General features: G+C 43.4%; 1 protein-coding gene across 5 annotated transcripts in view; it reads right to left on the bottom strand.

Annotated features, from left to right (window-relative positions):
• Positions 1-19,037, bottom strand: part of LOC142499550 (neurabin-2-like) — a 91,016-nt gene extending 71,979 nt beyond the window's left edge. For 4 of the 5 annotated variants that reach the window (XM_075609060.1, XM_075609062.1, XM_075609063.1 and 1 more), the window contains exons 1-2: positions 18,797-19,037; positions 16,327-18,064 (exon numbers count right to left, since the gene is read on the bottom strand). In XM_075609060.1, coding sequence (XP_075465175.1) covers positions 16,327-17,880 — 1,554 coding nt within the window. In that variant the 5' untranslated portion in view covers positions 17,881-18,064; positions 18,797-19,037. The remainder of the gene's footprint in view (positions 1-16,326; positions 18,065-18,796) is intronic. The other variant, XM_075609061.1, reaches the window with a different exon arrangement.
• Positions 19,038-20,581: the final 1,544 nt, after the last annotated feature.

Here is a 20,581-nt window from a genome sequence, read left to right as displayed (position 1 = left end):
ATATAATACAGTATATGCACTATATAATTTATGTGTGTGCTGCATATCTTATTGTCTGCGTAAAATATTTTGTGTATTTTAGCATTAAAAATGCCTTCAGGAACGGAACCTTTCATTTAAACAGTGTTCCTATGGGAAAACGTGTTTCACTTTACAACGTTTCGCTATCCAACGCCATTTTGAGTAACGCATTGTGTCGGATAACCGAGGACTGCCTGTAAATCTGCAGCAAGCTACCTACTCTTTAATCTCAAATGAGCAAATGTCAGCAACCAACCACACACTGATGATACCCATCAAGGTTGAAACATGTCTGTGAGTGGGTTAACTGACTTTGCATCTACCAAGTCCATGCTTAAAAGCTGTGTTTAAAGCAGCATGCATTGGCTAAGGGTTGTTCATGTAATGTGAGCTTGAGATAAAAGGTGGCACTGTGTGCTCATTTGCATGTCATTTCCCAGAATCCCTTGCTGCAGTGGAAGTGCTGTGTGCTGGGCGATAATGGTGAAAGACAGGGTTGCAGACCTGTCTAAGACATGCAAATGAATATACAGGAATATTTACAGTTGCTATATATATATATATATATATATATATATTATATATATATATATATATATATATATATATATATTATATATATATTATATATATATATATATATATATATATATCTCATACATACACAACCCTGAGGAAGGGCCCTCTCCGAGGACCGAAATGTTGGCTGCCCTGTGTTGTTAATACACTTTGTTTATTCATACAAGCTGCGGTGTGCTCTCTCTTTGTTACCTGGATCCTCCTGGTCAGTGTGTGCGTGTGTGTATATGTATAATATATACACACACACACACACACACACACACACACACACACACACACACACACACAGTGGTTGACAAATCACCTAAAAATCTACTCGCTAAACCAAAAAATCTACTCGCCACCTAGTCCCGCCCTGCTTGGTGTCGGCCATGAGGAAGTCGCCACGGGGTCAAATCCAGTCGCCACGGGCCTGTATTTTAATGGATTTGTCGAACACTGTGTGTGTTATATATATATATATATATATATACACACATACATACATACATACATACATATACACAAACACGCATACACACACTTTTTTATTTTTATTTTTTTCCCCAGACATTAGAAGCGCTATAGCCAACTTCTAGAAAAAGGAAGAACCTCCACCAATAATGTAAATATGTAAACTTATTTGATCAAATAGAAATGTATATGAATTGTACCATGACCCTTCATCCTACCTATTATTTTTTTGTATCCATCTCCATGTACTTTTATAAATTTATGAAAATGTTCAAAATAAACAGTTAAAAAAAAAAAGAAAAGTGTGTGCGAGCACACGCATTTTAAGCGTAACTTGTCTTTTGTCATTGTTTTGTCACAGAAATTGTATTTGTGATGGTGATGTTTTTAATTAAAAATCAAACACAATTTCAGTGACAAAACGCACGTGCATGGCACACCCCCCGTTTTATCTATTTGCACGTCTATATTTATACTAACTGTGAATTCCTCGTGTTTGTGTGTGTGTGACTGTGTGACAGTATGTCTGTGTGTGACCTTATTCAGAAGGGAGGGGGCACGTGTGTAGCAGAGTTTGGTGTGAGGCAGGCATACAAAAGGGGTCTAGGCGGCTGAGCAGGGAAGTTGCGCCCACCGTCTGGTGACCTGCTCATGTGCGTGGCATTGGGCGGTCCTGCGTACAGCACCGGTTGGTCCTGCACACACGCATAGCGCTGGCCGCGCCTTTCGTGCTCATGCGCAGCACGATTTACAACCTCTTCTCCACATGCGCTGCCTAGACGTTTGGTGCATGCGCAGGGAATGGCTGCTGTTCGGCACATGCGTAGATGACGGCAGCCATTCGGTGCGTGCACAGAAGACAGCGGCCGTTCGGCACATGCAGAGGTGAAGGGTAGCATTGCGCATGCGTGGTGCGGCCTGCAACCTCCATGCAGCCTGAAACTGGGAGGTATGTGCATGCGTGGGCGCACGCCCATCTGTAGCGTGACATCACTTTCGTTATGCTTTTACGTTACAACACAAGGGATTTTTCTCATCAAAAAACTCTGTAGGTTCCAGCAAAGAAGTTTCACTTCAAAAACAATTACAAAAATGTCACTGTTTTTATGTAGAAATAAACACAAAAAAGTGGCACAATTTATAGTGCGAGGCATATGAATTGGAGCATTATGTATTCTGTTTTAGTGAATTTTGCACACTTGTAACTTTGAAATGGAGGTATTAAAACCAGTGCTTTTTTTTAGTAAAAAATAAATACAGTGGGTGGGAGGGGGGGAGTGGGTGGGAGGGGGGGAGTGGGTGGGAGGGGGGCAGTGGGGCAGCATCACAGTCTCCCCCTGGCGCACTATCACACTCTCCCCCTGGCACCCTGATCCCGAGGAGGTGGTGCCACGCGGGAGACCCATGCGGCCGCCTCCCATGACGCTTGCAGCCCTCGGTGTGGGGGGCGGGAGGCAGCGTGCTGGTACTCAAAGCTCCTACTGGCATGCCCCTGCCCCGAGTGGGCCGCCAGTGTGGTACCTGTCCTCCTGTCACCATGCACCCGCGCGGCCGGCTCCTGTGCCGCTATCTCCCCCCAGCTCCTAACCGCGCACACTTTCCGTCCGGCGCCACACTGCCATATGGGGGGCGGGAGGCAGCGCCTTCTCGCGCCCCGTTCCTCCCGCGTACACTCTCCCCCTGGAACCCTACCCCCTGTGGGGGCTCCGGACACAGGAGGAAGGTGCAGCATGGGCGGGGAGCAGGAGGAAGGTGCAGCGGGGGCGGCGGTCACAACCCAGATTTTCAGAATATATATATATATATATATATATATATATATATATATATATATATATATATTTATTTTTTAAATCCCGAACACAACACAATGAAGAATGAGAATAAAAGAGGAAAAGTAAAGGATGTTTTGAAAGAAAGGCCAGAAAGTACATTAACCTGTAAAACTAAATTATATATAGCCATTCATAAATAGTGGCAATTAGTTTCCATGAGGAGCATTCTACCTTTCAATAATGCAAACAATAAATAGGAGTTATTTGAATGACAAAGACTGTCTGTTTACGAAGTTTACAGGAGCTTTAAATCAGGAAATTAACAAATTGCTCCCTTGAATGCTTTATTTTTCAGCTACCTTGCTGCTGACCATGTAGTGATGTGTGACCTCATTAAAGCAGCAAAATGTGAAAAATCATGTGTTTTTTTTAAATAAATCGTTAGTGTGTAACGGAAGTAACGTCATTGGGCTGTGTTGGCCACGTATGCGCAGAAGCGGGCGCCGCCAGCGCATGCGTAGAAGCCATTGCGTGCGCCGAAAAGGCGGCTGTCAGTGTGTGCGCAGGAGGCCGCCAGAATGTGCTCAGAGACGGGGAGAGACAATTGATATAGAGTTCCCGCAGTAATCTGAGAGAAGTTTCACTTAAAATGCTATTTTTTTTTAGCTCTTTAGCTCTTTTCGCAACAAATATCACAAACATCTGTTGCTGTGTTCCAAACAGCAGACGGTCTATTACTCTGAAAGCTGTAACAATAAATGTGTTACACTTACTAATATAATGTTAGATACTGTATCAGCTGCAGCATTTCACAGACTGCAGCACAAAATTAGAAGACAGCCATAATATTAGGCACACAATCAGGATTTTTACAGATTTATAACAGGAGCACCGAATGATTTCCAGTTTAGGCAAAAATGTACAACTAAGAAAATAAGAAAAAGGGAGGGGATGTAGTATTGCTGCTATGGAAACATAGGGACTTTTACAATTTATGACTAATAAACATGTAAAAGTGTTTCACAGAAAATATAAGTAGCAGTAATAGTCGCCTTTTTCTAAAAATTGGAAATCCACTATGTAGTGCAGCCAAATATGAAATGTTTCTCAGTCCTCCATCCACCCCCCTGGTATCACATAAACACATAATATAAGAATGTCTGCACATCCCTCTGTGATAGGCTGAATGGCCTGTCACTCACCCAGAGACGGCACATCTCTCCCACTCTGTGTTAGACTTAGCGGCCTCTCACTCACCCAGGAAACACTGGGGAAGTCGATTTTAATGGTAGTGGGGTGCAGAGGGGGAGTGACAGGTTTTAATGTCCTAATTAATGTAGGCTGCATATCTCTCCCCCTCTGTGATGGGATGAATGGCCTGTCACACCCAGAGACAGTAATTTACCATTCTTTATCAAACAAAAACAAATTTCCCCATCCGATTGGGTTTTTCAATGACCATCACAAAGCCAAACATTTGATAAATATGCCTTTACCTACCTAGCCTGTTTTTAGTCATGGACAATTATATATGTTGCCCTATCAAGAGTCAGATCACTTGTTTTGATTCACTTAATGTAGTGTCGGAAAATAACCCAGAAATTGACAGATTGTGTCTTCAGAGAAATCTCTGATTAAAAAATATAAGTTTTTATTTAAAAAAAAAAAAAAAAAAACACTACTGTGTGAATGTTTAATTAATAACATTTTAGATCAACTAGATCTGCGTATGTTACGCCGGGTGCAGCTAGTTTTAAAAAAAAAATTATTTCAAATATTGCATTGTGTTTATAAGGGTACAAAGATCTGAAGCTACGTACAGGTTGGTATCATTTCTTACTCAAGGTGATGTAAATTCCAACTCTGCTCTCCTTCTTTTAAGAGAGCCATAGAGGGGGCAATAGAGGGGGGGAGCCGTGCTGCACCGCGCTGACGCTGAGGCTCGCCTGCAGAAGCTGTGCGATTCCATGCACATACAGGCGAGCCAGCGTCCGCAATCGGAGGTGGGGGGAGACTGAGGGAGGCGGGACAGTGACGTCGCTGGGCTAATCGCCCGCGACGCACTGACGTCAACGTCACGGCGCCGACGTCACAGCGCCGTGACGTTGACGCAGCCCCGCTCTCATTGGAGGTTTTCAGCCGACAGCGCACTGAAAAACAGCTTGGCGCTCGGCTGAAAACTCCAGAGCCTGCGGACGCTCGCGCGAGCCCCCTCTCAAGGCATCCTCATTGAGGATGCAGGGGCTCAGCGCTGAGAATCCGCACGCCTCAGCACGGCCTGTCCTTCTATGGACTCGGCCTAAGATTCTAAATCGCAGAGATTAGCCAACACGTGGGCTTGTTCAAAAAGTCACTTGTAGCTGCCATGTGCCTATGCCCACTGAACGAAAAATATTGTTTGCATATACAGGAGGGCCCCGGGTATACCGCGGGTTCCGTTCCAGGGGCCCGCTGTATAGTGAAAATCGCCAGAAAGCGGATCCAGCGATTTTCAGTTGTTTGCATGCGCAAATTGGCATTTTCACCGTTCTGCGCATGAGCGAACTACGGTTTCCACGCGCAAACTACAGTATGCGTGCGCAAACTACGGTCTACGCATGCGCGCCGGGCACCACCGCCCGTTCTGCGCATGCGCAACTGAGAATCCAAGATGGCGGCCCCCTTCTCGGTGCCGGCGGATCGCCGAGAAGCGGGGCCCTGCTGTACTATAGCTAACACCGCTTTATCCAGATCTGTAATGAGAGAAAAGGAGTGGAAGTCTATATTCCTAAATAAGCAAGTGGTATTTTTCCATACTACCAAGTATTCCGCGCCGGTCACTGGCCAAGTATAACAAAGTTTGATCTCTATATTGCAGTTGAAACAAACTAACCACTTTTTCATCTTACAAGAGCTTTGACACCACAACCACATCTAATCAAAGCAAGATGTTGCACACCTACCATTAAACTCTTCAGCCTGCAACCAAAAAGTAACACACACACACACGAAAAGTTTGTAAGTACAGAGTACAGGCAGTCCTCGGTTATCCGACACAATGTGTTACTCAAAATGGCGTTGGATAGCGAAACGTTGTAAAGCGAAACACATTATCCCATAGGAACACTGTTTAAATGAAAGGTTCCGTTCCTGAAGGCATTTTTAACACTAAAATACACCAAATATTTAATGCAGGCAATAATATATGCAGCATACACAAATTATATAGTGTATATACTGTATTATATATATAAATTAACATAATAAATCATATATTATATAGTATATTATAATATTATATAGTATGTTTATATATATATATATATATATATATATATATATATATATATATATATATATATATATATATATATATATATACACGCTCTTACGACGCTTTGCAACGTTGTGTATGTGTATATATACAGCTCAACCCCGTTATAGCGCGATCCGCTATAACGCGGATCCGCTTATAACGCAATTTGAGCGTGAACCCCGAATTTAAAAAAAAAAAAATTCTTTTTTTTTAAAGTTTTTTTTTTTGCACACACACTGCACACTGCACACTGCACACTGCACACTGCACACTGCACACTGCACACTGCACACTGCACACATTCACAGCACATACTCACAGCACACTGCACACACTCACAGCACACTGCACACACTCACAGCACACTGCACACACTCACAGCACACTGCACACACTCACAGCACACTGCACACACTCACAGCACACTGCACACACTCACAGCACACTGCACACACTCACAGCACACTGCACACACTCACAGCACACTGCACACACTCACAGCACACTGCACACACTCACAGCACACTGCACACACTCGCAGCACACTGCACACACTCGCAGCACACTGCACACACTCGCAGCACACTGCACACACTCGCAGCACACTGCACACACTCGCAGCACACTGCACACACTCGCAGCACACTGCACACACTCGCAGCACACTGCACACACTCACAGCACACTGCACACACTCACAGCACACTGCACACACTCACATCACACTGCATACACAAAGCACACTGCACACTGACACAGACACAGACACACAGTCTCACACAGTCAAATACACACACACACACACACAGAGACACACTGTCTCTTTAAGGGAGCTTGCTCTCACAAGACGGAAGCAGAAGCGGGAAGCAGACAGGGAGAAGAGCTGCCAGATGCCGGGTAAGTGCTGTTGCCGCTGCCCCACCGGGTCTGGGAACGCTGGGAGAGTTCTCATCTTTCCCCCTCCGGCGGACACAGTACCACCGTTTATAACGCGGTGATCGCGGGTGGCCCCCGAGGACCGCGCTATAACGGGGTTAAATATATATATATATATATATATATATATATATATATACATACATACATACACACACACACATACACATATATATACACACATACACAACGTTGCAAAACTTTGTAAGAGCGTTGGATAAGCCATTTTGGCATTGTTAAAATGAACATAGGTATGCATTGCACAGCGTTGGATAAGCCATTCGTTGTAAAGCGAAGCGTTGTAAAACGAGGACTACCTGTACACTGATACAACGTTAGGAAGTACCAGTAACTTTGCCGGAATATTAACGGTCTAACCAAAATACATACGTTTATCATCTGAAAGATTCCACCAATACCTGCTTCCTCATCAAAATGAGACAATAAGTGGTGCCTAAGGCCACGCTTATAGTGCCGGCGACGTCGCCCGAAAACAAATATATTGCCGCCGCCGCGTGCGCTTATAGTGCACGCGACGGCGACAAGCAACGTCGCAAAAACCTGAAGCCGGCAAAATTTATTTTTCAAGGGCCGTCGCGTCACGTGACAAATCAAATTGCCCGAATCCCGCGACCCCGCCGAAACATAACTTTCTCCGGTGGCGACGGGTGACGTCACCCGCCGTGTCACACTGCGGTCACCGGGAAAATCAAATTGACTTTACTTCCAGCGATCGGGACCAAGCCGTCGCTCCTTCGCGTCTAGTACAAGTGCACGCGACGGCGGCAATACATGTTTTGCCGCGGCGTTGCGGTCGCTATAAGCGCAGCCCATGTATGCAAAATTGAGGATAACTAGTTTTATTGCACGGGTATAAACATGTTTGTCCGTTTTATTTAGCTACTGTGTGATTCTCCTACAAATCTTGTGGTGTTTTAAATGAAAAGATATGGTGACTTAGACAATCTGCATTCATTGCCTACTTCCCTTCAGACCTCTTACCTTCAGAGCCCTATGTTTACTAAGGGGTGCTAAGGTTTAGCACATCTTAACTCATTAATTTGAATGGGAGTAAGGGCATGCTAAAGTGTAACACTGTTTAGGGAATATGGGCAAAAGTTGGTTCAAGGTGAAATAGAATTTTTGCAGCCTATTGACTCCAAGGTCTACAATTTTTCATGACGATCTCTGGCTCATGCTATGCATTGTGGGTCAGAGCACCACTGGTCGAAATATATATTTGCTGGTAATTGCCACATAGCTTGCACTGATGCCTTAGCGAGGATATTCTATATCACAGGTCAGAATCTTAAAAAGTGAAGTCTCATTTAGGACCAAAGTAAACTAACAGTATTGATATGTTTAATGACTAGGAAACTGGCACCTTTGTGAACCCTTGTATCCACAAGCATATTATCAATCTGCACTAGTATCTTATAAGAATGACATTTCAAGTAAAAAGGGGGACAACAGAGTGATCTCCCACAGATCCCTTTTGTCACTGCACAGTCTGGCTAATGGAGTATATAGCAAGGAATAGGTACTTCTTGAAGGAATAAGGAGTGAACAATAGGGGAGACCCTGGTAATCGCACCCAGTGCTAGGAGTAAACAATTACCTAAAACTGCCTTATGGTGTGTATAGATCAGGCAATATCAGGCGTCACAATCATAGATAATACAGATCGTGCTGTGGTCAGCGTTTCGCGCTCGGGGGCTGGCGCTTTCTACCTTGAGAAAGCGCCAGCCCCCGAGCGCGAAACGTACGTCGGGATGACGTCATCGCGTTGACGTCGGAGGTCACAGGTGAGATCGCTCTAGTAGTGGGGAGGGAGGGAACGCATTGGTGTATCAGAGGCTAAGGTGATTCTGGCGATCCAGCCACTAATGGGACACTACACAGGCAATTGCTGCTAATCGTGAGCATACTAGCTATAGCTGCACTTGACATACATGGTGAGACTGCTATTATACTAATACTGCCACAGCAGCAGCTACACTGACCACAGCACGATCTGTATTATCTATGATTGTGACGCCTTATATTGCCTGATCTATACACTCTCAGCAACAGTTATACTCCCACCACACCCCTCCCTATATTTAGGTGGTATATCTTGCTTATTAGCGAGTATTATCAGCTTTAGTGACTATACCAGTTACTACCACCTTTATTGTATATTCTCCCCACCTTGCGACTCTATCAGGAGGGTTTATCAATATATTTGAATTATAGCTATCCACTGCATACGCACCTCCTGTATACACCCGTACCTGTGTTTTAGTTGTTTTTACTATTCATTCTTGCGCCGTTATATTGTGTGTATATATAGATGTTTAATAAAAGTTTATTGTTTTGCCCATAAGGCAGTTTTAGGTAATTGTTTACTCCTAGCACTGGGTGCGATTACCAGGGTCTCCCCTATTGTTCACTCCTTATTCTTTCAAGAAGTACCTATTCCTTGCTATATACTCCATTAGCCAGACTGTGCAGTGACAAAAGGGATCTGTGGGAGATCACTCTGTTGTCCCCCTTTTTACTTGCTATGCCAGTACTATCCCTTTGCACCGGCTACTATTATTGCTATTTGGTGAGCGGTATACTTATAGTTATTCTAAAGAATGACATTTCCATAGAACCCAGTTTAATAGAAACATAACATTAATCCTGACATCAATAGTGGGGAAGCTACTTGAAGATTTAATATAGGATAATATTCAGAAATACCTAATGGGAAAACAAAATTATTAGTAATAGCATGGATTTCTGAAGGATAGACCATGCCAAACTAACCTTATTTGTTTCTTTGAGGAGGTAAGTAGGAACTTAGACCAGGGTAATGCCGTTGATGTGGTCTACTTAGATTTTGCAAAGGCTTTTGATACGGTTCCACACAAGAGGTTAGTGTACAAAATAAACCAAATTCGACTCAGTAAAAATATTTGCATCTGGATTGAAAACTGGTTGAAGGACAGACAGAGAGTCATCATAAATGGAACATTTTCAGGTTGGGTTAAAAGTTGTGAGTTGAGTACCTCAGGGATCAGTACTGTGACCCCTGCTTTTTAACTTGTTTATTAAATGACCTTGAGGTTGGCATAGAGAGCCAATTCACAATCTTTGCTTATGACACTAAATTGTGTAAGGTAGTAGAATCAGAGCAGGATGTAATTTCTCTCCAGAAGGACTTGGAGAGACTGGAAACTTGGCAGGTAAATGGCAGATGAGATTAAATACAGATAAATGTAAGGTTATGCATTTGGGAAGCAAGAATAAACAGGTGACTTACAAATGGATAAATTGGGGGAATCCTGGATGGAGAAGGATTTAGAAGTGCTTGTAGACAGCAGACTTGGCAATAGTGCCCAAAGTAATACAGGAGCTGTAAAGTCAAAGATCTTATCTTGCATTAAACGGGCAATGGATGGTAGGGAAGTAAACATAAAATGATGTCCCTTTATAAAGCATTAGTAAGACCACACCTTGAATATGGAGTACACTTTTGGGCACCACTCTTTATCAAAGACATTATAAAACTAGAGAGAGTGCAGAGAAGAGTCAGCAAATTAATAAAGGGGATGAACGATCTCCTTTTCTAATGTTAATCTAATTTAGCTAGTCTCTCCTCATAAGTTAGGTGTCCAAGGCAGCGTCCATACACCGTGCGACGGCGCAAACAAAAGGCCGTACCTCTATGAAGCAGGCCATAGAGCGTACGACCGTGTTCAAGCGCGACCTTCGAGCAGACAAACAATTTTGTGTTTGTCACACGACGGCTGGGTCACGTGGGTGGTTCAGCCAATGATGGCGAACCAGCCTAGTTATGTCACGGCCTTGCTTCCACATCCAAAAGGCCACGGATCGCTCAAGCGATAGGCACAACGACATGCGCTCTGTCGCACCTACTTTATCCGCAGCCTAAGAGTGGATATGATAACTATATACAAATATATTTGGGGACATTACAAGGAGTTTTCAAAAGAACTATTCATCCCAAGGGCAGTACAAAGGACACGTGGTCATCCCTTAAGGTTGGAGGAAAGGAGATTTCCCCAGCAACAAAGGAAATTTTTGGAAACTTTACAGGAAGGGCAGTTAAAATGTGGAATTCATTACCCACGGAGACTGTGATGGCAAATACAATAGATTTGTTAAAAAAAAATAAAAAAAGAAGGTTGGAGATCTTTTTAGAAAGGAAAGGTATACAAGGATATACCAAATAAGTAAACATGGGAAGGATGTTGATCCAGGGAGTAAACTGATTGATAATTCTTGATGTCAGGAAGGAATTTATTTTTCCCCTTATGAGATATCATTGGATGATATTTCACTGGGGGGTTTTGTTTGCCTTCCTCTGGATCAATATACAGCAAGTACGGATAAAGGATCTATCGTCTAAATCAGGGGTGCACAAGCTATTCGCGCTGCGCCCCCCTGCCTGAACTCCCCGGTGCTCGCGCCCCCCACCCCGCTTTCTGGCGTGCGGGGTCATGTGACGTCACGCCATGACCCCGCCGCGTTGCCGTGGCGACGTGTCACACAGCTGGCTGAATCAAGGTAAGTGGAGTGTTGCAGATGCCTCACGCGATCCCCTGGCATTAAATGCCTTGGGGAAGAGTGCGGGGGCCTCTGCAACCGCCCGCTCCCCCCTCCCCCCCCAGAAAAATCTCCCCTGCAGTTTGCGCACAGCTGGTCTAAATTTGGCATTGGTTGAACTTGATGAGGTTGAAAAAAGACATGCGTCCATCTACAATGTAACTATGTTATATTTTTTGCCCATGTAGAAGGCCATCCTACATTTCATTTAACATTTCAAATAAGTATAAAACATCATTGCAACTACAGCAATTTGTTGAATTTGTCTATGCTCATCTACAAGGTCGTTACGACCTGCACAATGCAGATAACAGAACACCGTTTTTGTTTTAAGTGCTTTATACTGTATGTGAAACTTTAAGACGCAATGTTGTCTCTAAGCAGCCAAATATGCAGCATATTACAAACATTTCCCACGTATTTAGTGCACAGCACTACATAAACATTAGTAAGGCAGCCAAAGAACTTCAAAGAGTAAAATGTCATCTTTTGCTGCACAGTAAAGATAATACTATAAACCACACAAAAGCTTCAATGACTCAAAATGTGACTCAATACGCAATTGAACTCAGTTTTGTAGAGCATTTTACAAGCATACACAATATTTGATCTGAAGCATGTGTTTGTGCTGGTGAGGGACAGTCTTGGTTAAAAATACTAGTTCTCTTGTTTGGCGTGAGGCGTCACCTTTATGAATGAGTGCGAAATAAAATAGTAATTCAAATTTAAAAGGTTCACCATTTGGTACTTCCATTGCCAAGAAAGGGAAACTCAACTAAACTATATATTTTTTTTATTGAGGCAGAAATGAAACTCAACATTTACACATTATAAGCATACATCACGTCAACCACAAACTACAAAACTAGGATTGACATGTATGGCTGGCAATGTACTTTGAACCTAAAATATATTTTTCTGAAACCCTTGGAGAAATTTCTTAATAGAAATTTAGACACCAGGGTCTCAAAACCAGAAAACAATTAACCTTAACAAAATGCTAATTTTTAGAACACAGGGCCTTAAATCACTGCTATTCTCATAACTTGTCATTGGTAGATAAAGTCCCCAAGTACATATATATCATTTAGAAAAGTGCCAGCACTGAAGAGTAAACTAGTACGAGGATTTGTAGCTAAATATGAGTAACCTATTAGTTCCTGCTTTACTGAAAGCATGTGCAGTTATCATATTTAAATAAATACAAATTCTGTAAAGAAAGACATTGACTTCTTTGGAGCAAGTTTGGCATCAATTTCATCTTTAACATGGTGTAAAAAGGGGAGATTTTCAGCAGGTCAAATTTATGTTCAGTCCTCTCCAATTCTTACTAACGTTTTGTAAAATCAAACACTAAAGTTTCTGTAGAGAGCTATGAACACGAGGTTTCAGCACTGTAATCACAAAACGGGATTGTGAATTATAATGTATCAGTCATTAAACAAATAAGATTTATCTACAAAGAGACACCCAAAAGACATTTTTGCCTCTTGACAATAACTATAGTAATGGACCCCCACGAACACTGTTAAAAAAAGGCTTTTACTGCCTAAAAAAGAGCTTACTGAAAAAACCTTATTGTGGGCAAAGTTATTACTTTGCCCACATTAAGGTTCTCAGTAAGCTTTTCTTAGGCTACGGCCACGGTGCAGCAACGAGCGCTCATGCTTGAGAGCCGTGACATCACCAACTCTCTGAGCATGAGCGTAGCCTGTCCTGCAGGAATTTGCGACCCCGAACGGGGGGAGTGGGGGGAAATGGCACATAAGGGAGGGGGCATGTCATTTCCTGGGTCGGGGGGGGTGGGGTATTGACTGTTGCCGATTCGTTGTTGAAGAGTCATGTGACCCTTAAGCGCACTTGGAAATCAATTTTCCCTGTCTCCCCAAGTGCTGAGCATTGCTAAGCGTTCATCCACACACACGGTGTGGACATGCGCATCAAATAACATTGATTAGATTGCGCCAAGCGCATCACTGCACCGTGGCCGCAGCCTTAGGAACTAAAAGCCATTTTTACTGTAGGTTAGCAAAGTGCAGTGTATGTCTACAGCCATATGACATACCAGGCAAGTCTTAATCTTGAGGCAATGTTTAAATATTATTTAATTTAGGAGCATTTCAGAAATGGTAGGGAGCTTTTTTTTTTCATTTCTTGAACAAGGCTATGTAGTAGACTTTGTCAGGTTCCACGTCTGTGCCTTGCGTAAGACATGTTTGTACAAATTATCTTGTTTGGTAATACTTCCCAAAATGTATATCTGTAGGATGGGGTAGGGTAACTAGAGCCAGATTCAGTAGATAACACATCCTTTTTCCTAAATTCTACATCAGCCCGAACAACAGTGACTAGTGCTTCTCGAGCGCCTCCTAGTCAAGAGGAAAATACTATAAGTAGAAGCAATTACTGACTTCCTACTTTAAAACCTTAAAATCGGGGATCAGCTAATTGAGTTTGATTGGATCGGCTGACAGTCTGCTGAAGCAGTCAAACGATGCTGCTTGTCCTGTGATGCATTCTTAGGTATGTAGTTTCATATACTGTAATGGACCTGTACTTGTTAAGATTTCACACCATGGTCAAATTATCCTGTTCAGCTTTCTTTATTAGACTTAAATTCTTAACATTGTAAAATGATAGCCACTAATCGTTTTGTAAGTGTCACTAGATCTATAATAAGCTGTATTTCTAGCTCTTTTCAACAACATTTTGATTCAGTTGTTTGTTTGTTAAACAGAGTTGGTGCTATTACAAATCATCCTCAACACTGATTATAGGAAAAAATAAAAGTTAAATGCACATATTGAAGATGATTAAACTGATCGAAACATGCCACACAATCAGAACAAGGATCCCATTTCTTCCGCCTCCGTGTCCACACACAGTTACCTGCAGCAGCCCATCATTTCTCAATACAACAGAAAGGGCAAATAAAGTAGAGTTACCATAGTAACTTGCTCTGCCAGCGTTAATTTGCGTGGTAGGAGAATGCAATGTTCTTTTCCATCACAGAACTCATTTTAATCAAATTTCCCAACAGCTCACTGAATTTGTCAGATTACTCATAATGTGAATATTGGAAACATTTTCCATTAAAAGTCAGCTTCTTCAATTGTTAACCCAATGAAATAAACTTTCCTCCATTGTCAGCTTGGCAGATAGTCTTACTTACTTCCATGTCTTGATGAGCGAGTATAACTGCAGACACATAGGGTCATGTGTTTCATTCTGTCACGGTTGTCACCGATAAAATATGATCATTGAAAATGTCTAACTCACTGTGCCTCATCAACTATCATATTGGGAGTCACCAAGCTATAAACTTTCCTACAATTTATCTTGGTTTTGGTCAAACCTAATTTCTAACTAAATAAAAATATTTTTTTCAATCAGATATGAATTACAAGCCTGTTTTGTGATGTATGTAGCAAGGCCAATAGAATGTAAACACTACCAAGAAAATGGACACATGGTCTGTACACATTATGCTCCCAACAAAATTATAAATGGTTTCAGGTTAAAAAAGGTCTCCTGCAAGGGAATTTGGGGAATAAATGTAATAGGGTTACACACGTTTCATACCTAAAAAATATTAACAAAGCAGACGAGGACAAAAAAAGTATAACATTTAGGAGCCAGAAGAGATTTGTTGAGTAGTGCGGCATTTGATGGGGTTTGTTGATTGAGGGGTAGGGAGACAGGAAGGATGTTTCTATGGGGTAAGACAGTCAGACCATGGGTTAAGAGGTAGTCCCAGGGTGGTGATGGGGGTTAAGATGTAGTCTCAGAGGGAGGTAGGAATTGAGGTGCAGGGGTCATGATCATCTGGTCTATCAAAGGAGAGAAGCTGTATTCTTTCTTGCTACTGCACGTGGTCTCATGAAGATGCCAAACGCTCCACTTCTCCCTCCCTAACTCTCTTCCTGTCGCCCTGATGCAGATAGAAGCACAGCAGGGAGAGTAGCGTTTCTGACAGTGCTGGTAGAGACACAAACCCCCTCACCATAGTACAGCTCTGTCAGCATTGGCAGGAAGGAGGGTGTGTCAGTCAGCATATACAGCACAGCTTTAGGCACCCGTGGCAACATTTTATGTGCACAGGATTTTTCCATGCTTGAACTAAACGTATCACTGGGTATATATTACCCCTTACAATTTTGTATCACTGGGTATACTGCTGTGCCAAAAATATTTGATAGGACAGCAAACTGAAATTTTAGGCTTACCAATTTCAAATAAAGAAACTCTTCAAAGGAAATTACAGTATGCCCTTTCTTGGCACAGAAAGAAAATGTACATTTTGCATTATTGCCATTGCAATATTCTTTTATCATGCAAATCAATCATAAGGGATGAAGACAGTTCAAACAGAGTACAATATCAATTGATACTTGTAACCCCCCCTCCAATCTGGGACACCTACACTATTTGAGCCACAGACTGACTCATTGAAAGTCAAAAAGCAAGAGGCACTGTTGGAAAAAAACATGCGTCAGTAACAAGCAACAAAATTGTTTAAGTATATGGCAATTATATCAGTGCCCATAATTTGAGGTAATGTGTGTGGATTTTGCTTTACTGCCTTGACAGCTAGAAACATGTACAAAACAGTGCCCTCTGGCAACAATGGGGATTAATGTCAAGAAAACATGGATATTGAAAAGTTACCTTAATTGGAGCTGTAGAAAATTTGACCTTTCGCATGGGTTCGGGCTCTTCCTCTTCAGAAAGTCCAGGAACTTCTTCATAATCACAGTCATATTCATACTCATTATCTTCGGTCTCCAAAACCTCTCTGCTTTCACTGGTCTGATTTTCTGCTTCTGTATAACGGTCATCATCAAAAGCTGCATTCTCTATGCCACAAGCACTGGTTGAATATCTTATCATATTCTTGTTTTTATCAGCCTGCTCCTCAAATTCACTTTCATCCTCCTCTTCGCTGTCCACATCTTCTGCTCCAGATACATCATTTGTTGGTTTTAAACAAACCCCTAAAGTTGCAGTTGCAATTTCTTCAAAACTGCTCTCGCTTTTTTGTTTGACTGCATTCTGGACACTATCAGACTGCAATTGTTTCTGTTCAAGAGGCTTTATGTCATCAAACACATCATTTTCCAAGGCCTCATCTTCACTTGCTGAAGATTCATTTTGTAATACTATTAGCTCTGCTCTTACCATCTCTATTTGTGTTAGTTCAGGAGCCTTAGAATCACTAGCGGCCTGGTTTGGAAATGCATTGTTATTTTGACGAGACTCTAGGCCATCTCCAACAACAGTATTTGGTGTGTCTGTTTCAGAATCTAAACATGGCTTCCTTTCTAGCCCTTGGTTCTCAGCAGGGATATGATCTTTGATCCCACTGTTATTATTTACACACCGGTCTGTCAATGTAGCCAAATTTTTTACTACAGGTGGCAGACCAGGGCTGCTAACCATCAAGATTTCACTGCTCTTGGTCAAGCCTCTGGTTTCCTCCCCCTCACTTTCAGCAAGAAAACTTTCCAACCTTCTGGATATAGGTCCTGCATTGAGAGAGGAAGATGAAGATAATGGTGATCTGTGACTTAACAGGTCCTCAGACTCATTACTCTGGAATATAGGGGAGGTGGCGTTGGCCACTTTGGAGGATGCAGTGGTAGGGCTCCGATCAGAGGTGGCATTCTCCACTTCAACGGATCCATGTCTTCGGTCTGCCCTGGTCACCTTCTCTTCCTTGGTGGGAGAAGACTTGTCAAAAGAGGTTTGACGGTTGATGTTTCTTTCAAATAGTTTCCTTGTTTCTGAAAACTTCTCTGCCAGGGTTGCCTTTTCCACATCACTTTCCTCACTTGAAGTGATTGCCCTTTCAGGGGAAGGAGTATCAGGGCTGGTATTCAAGACATTGTTCTTTTGCACACTTACAATAGTCGGGGTTGTCGGGGATGGGGGTAAATCAGCCTTAATAAGTTTGGCCTCAGGCTGATTTTCACTGGGAGATGATCCCATCTGCATAAACATATTCTTAATCTTGTGAACCCGATTACCATATGAGGCCCGTCCTCGGGTAATGTCTGCTGGTGCCCCATTAGTATTTAGTTTAAGAGAAACTGGCTTTGGGGTAATCTCAGGCTTGATCCCATCAAACGAACACTTGATGGCATGAAAATCTGACTTGTATGCATTTCTGTGTGGGGAAGCACTTCTAAGTGTCCTGTCCCCCTTCCCTTCTGTTTTCATCATTTTTTTTGTTTCAGAAATGTTGCCTCCTTGAGAAAACCTGGTGTGACTTCACACTGCCTTTACATGGACAACAGGAATAAGAACAGTCAATGCTCTGCTGCGTTCATGGGAAATCCCAGAGAATGAATCACCACATCCACACTCAGCTGTCTGTCTACTTTCATTGCCACAAGAAAACCATCTGCTGGAAGAAAAGAAAGAAGTCACAGAGGGAACAAAACATTTTTCATGATCTCTTGTCCCACATACATAGAAGTTGATACCTGGTTTGCCCTTCATATCATGACAGACTTCTCTTACAATAACTGTTAAGGATGCATTATGTTTACCAAAGCATTATTGAATTCCTGTACTTTGCCATGCACGATCTTTAAAAAAGTTTCCCAAGGGAGCAGCAGGCCAGTGAGAAATTGTAGCAGCAACATAACCAAGATCTAGTGGGAGGAGACAGCAAATCACCTGGCAGAGCCCCTGGGAGTGAGGTCATAAAACCCATTTTACTGCAGAGGTGCCTCTAATAAATGCAGCCCTGGCAAATGAAAGAGAGCAAAGCAAATACGCTCTCGCGCCCGCTTGGCATACAATGCGTGGCAAGCCCCATTCAGCACCAAAGGACCCTAATAAAACGACCCTATGTGTTTCGTCTCAGTGAGCACACATGCTAAGAGTCTCGGGGTGCAATGGAGATGGTGTAATAACAGAATCGGTGCCTTCTATTCCAAATAATAAAGACAATATTACGTGTGTGGGCCAGTTAAGATACAAAACAAACCAGGATTGGGAGAGAGAGAAAATAACTTGAAATACCCAGCTCTCCCCCTGCCTAGACACAAAGGGTTCACTACCTAGGGTCGTCCAAGTCCCCAGATAAACTCCTAAGGGACGAGCCAACCTCCCAGAAAAGTTTGCGAAGTACCTGAAGTGTCACTATCCCCGGCACGGTGTCTCCGCTGGATAATATCCCCTCGGAGCTGTTGTCCAACGGATATCCAAGTGTGTGAGGCGGGGAGGTGGCTATTTTAAATGAGTATTTACTATGCGCCTCGCAGCAGTGCCGCCATCACTTTTCCTTTTCCTCCTCCGCCTCCCACTACCTCCCCCGGGCTCCTTCTTCCTCCTCTCTCCCCTTCTCCCGAACTAACTAACTGCCAAAGCGCGCGCCCGCCAACCAATCAACTTCCACTGTCTGTGTGGGTGTGTCGCGCGCTGCGCGCTCCCCTTCAGAGACATTCGTTTTGAGTTGCTTGCTCAGGCAGGCGCGCGCACGTGGGTGTGTTTGTATCACGTGGTGGCAGAGTTACGTGCCCAAGCACGCGCCCCAGAAGAATAGCCCGTAGGGTTCCCAAGGCGCGCCACCTGGGGGCCCTCTTCTTGCCTTTGTCAACATCTCACTCACTCTCCTGTCACCTTGTCTAAAGTTGTTAACTATTACATAACAATACACAGTGGTCTCTTAATGCAGACATCCCTCTTCCCTCACCCAAAATGATATATGCCTATTATTATTATCTTTTATTTGTAATGATGCCAAGAAATGCCACAGCACAGTACAATGAGGGAGATCGGACAACAACATTGTATGATAAAAAAATTAAGGCAGCGGTGCGCAAACTAGGGCAAGCCCCCCCAGGGGGGGCAAGAGATTTTTTTTGGGGGGGGGGCGGTTGCAGAGGCCCCGCGCTCTTCCCCAAGGTATTAAATTAAATGCCGTGGGATCGTGTAAGGCCTTTGCAGCACTCCAATTACCGTGATTCAGACGGCTCCAGGACATGTGACCATAGCTACACGGCGTCATGTGACGTCACGGTTGCCACAGTAACGTGACGGCAAATTACACCGTGGATCACGTGACGTGACACGACCCCCGCGGCGCCATTTGATGCCACGCGAGGTAAGGAGGGGGGGGCGCACCAAGGAGGAAAGCCAGCGGGGGGTGGGGGGCGCAGCAAAAAAAGTTTGCGCGCCCCTGAGTTAAGGTAAACAGACAATAGAAAAGAGGCCCCTGCTCTAAGGAGCTTGCAATCTAGAAGGAAGGGAGTGGAGAGAAGACTAGAGTGTGTAAGGATTTTTTAGCAAGGGTTTGGCTACCAACATCAGTCTCCTTGAAAAAGTGTGTTTTATACACACAGTGCTTTCCTGAACCAGGGGTCCTGTTGGAAGATGACGGATCAGCTCCGGGGGAACCGGTTGTGGAAAGCTGTAAAAAAAACAAAATTTCTGCGAGCATGTGGGACAGCTTCTTTAACATTTTTCAGAGACACAGGTCCAGCAGCACCAGAGTGCCATTGGACCTCTGGCAGCGATCAGATGACTGCCACCGCCCTTAACCCCCCCCCCCCTCCAGGCTGAAATAAAAGGGACTCCGTTTTGATCGGACTGACCATTCGGTTGGATAGCTGGTACTTCAATATGGCCTCTGGCATCCCATGGCCCGCGATTTACCAGGTGTGCCATAAATGCACTCTCGGAGTCAAGCCTCCTCTGTTTATTTTAGCACTAGCCTTCCAGCATCCAACCTGTCAGAATACCACATCCTCTTAATATCCATTGTAACTAGATAGTATCTCACTGCAATACTGTATAAACACTTTCTTGGTCTGGACTACTGCAGGACCCAATGAAGAACACTGCGGTTTGCTAGCTTGTAACTTATCTGCTTGGCCCAATAAAATGTATCTCACTACCCACTCATCCCTTTGTT

Source organism: Ascaphus truei, chromosome 7 (assembly GCF_040206685.1).
Source record: "Ascaphus truei isolate aAscTru1 chromosome 7, aAscTru1.hap1, whole genome shotgun sequence".
In the NCBI taxonomy this organism is placed as follows: Eukaryota; Metazoa; Chordata; class Amphibia; order Anura; family Ascaphidae; genus Ascaphus; species Ascaphus truei.
This window is presented reverse-complemented; position numbering and strand designations above follow the sequence as displayed.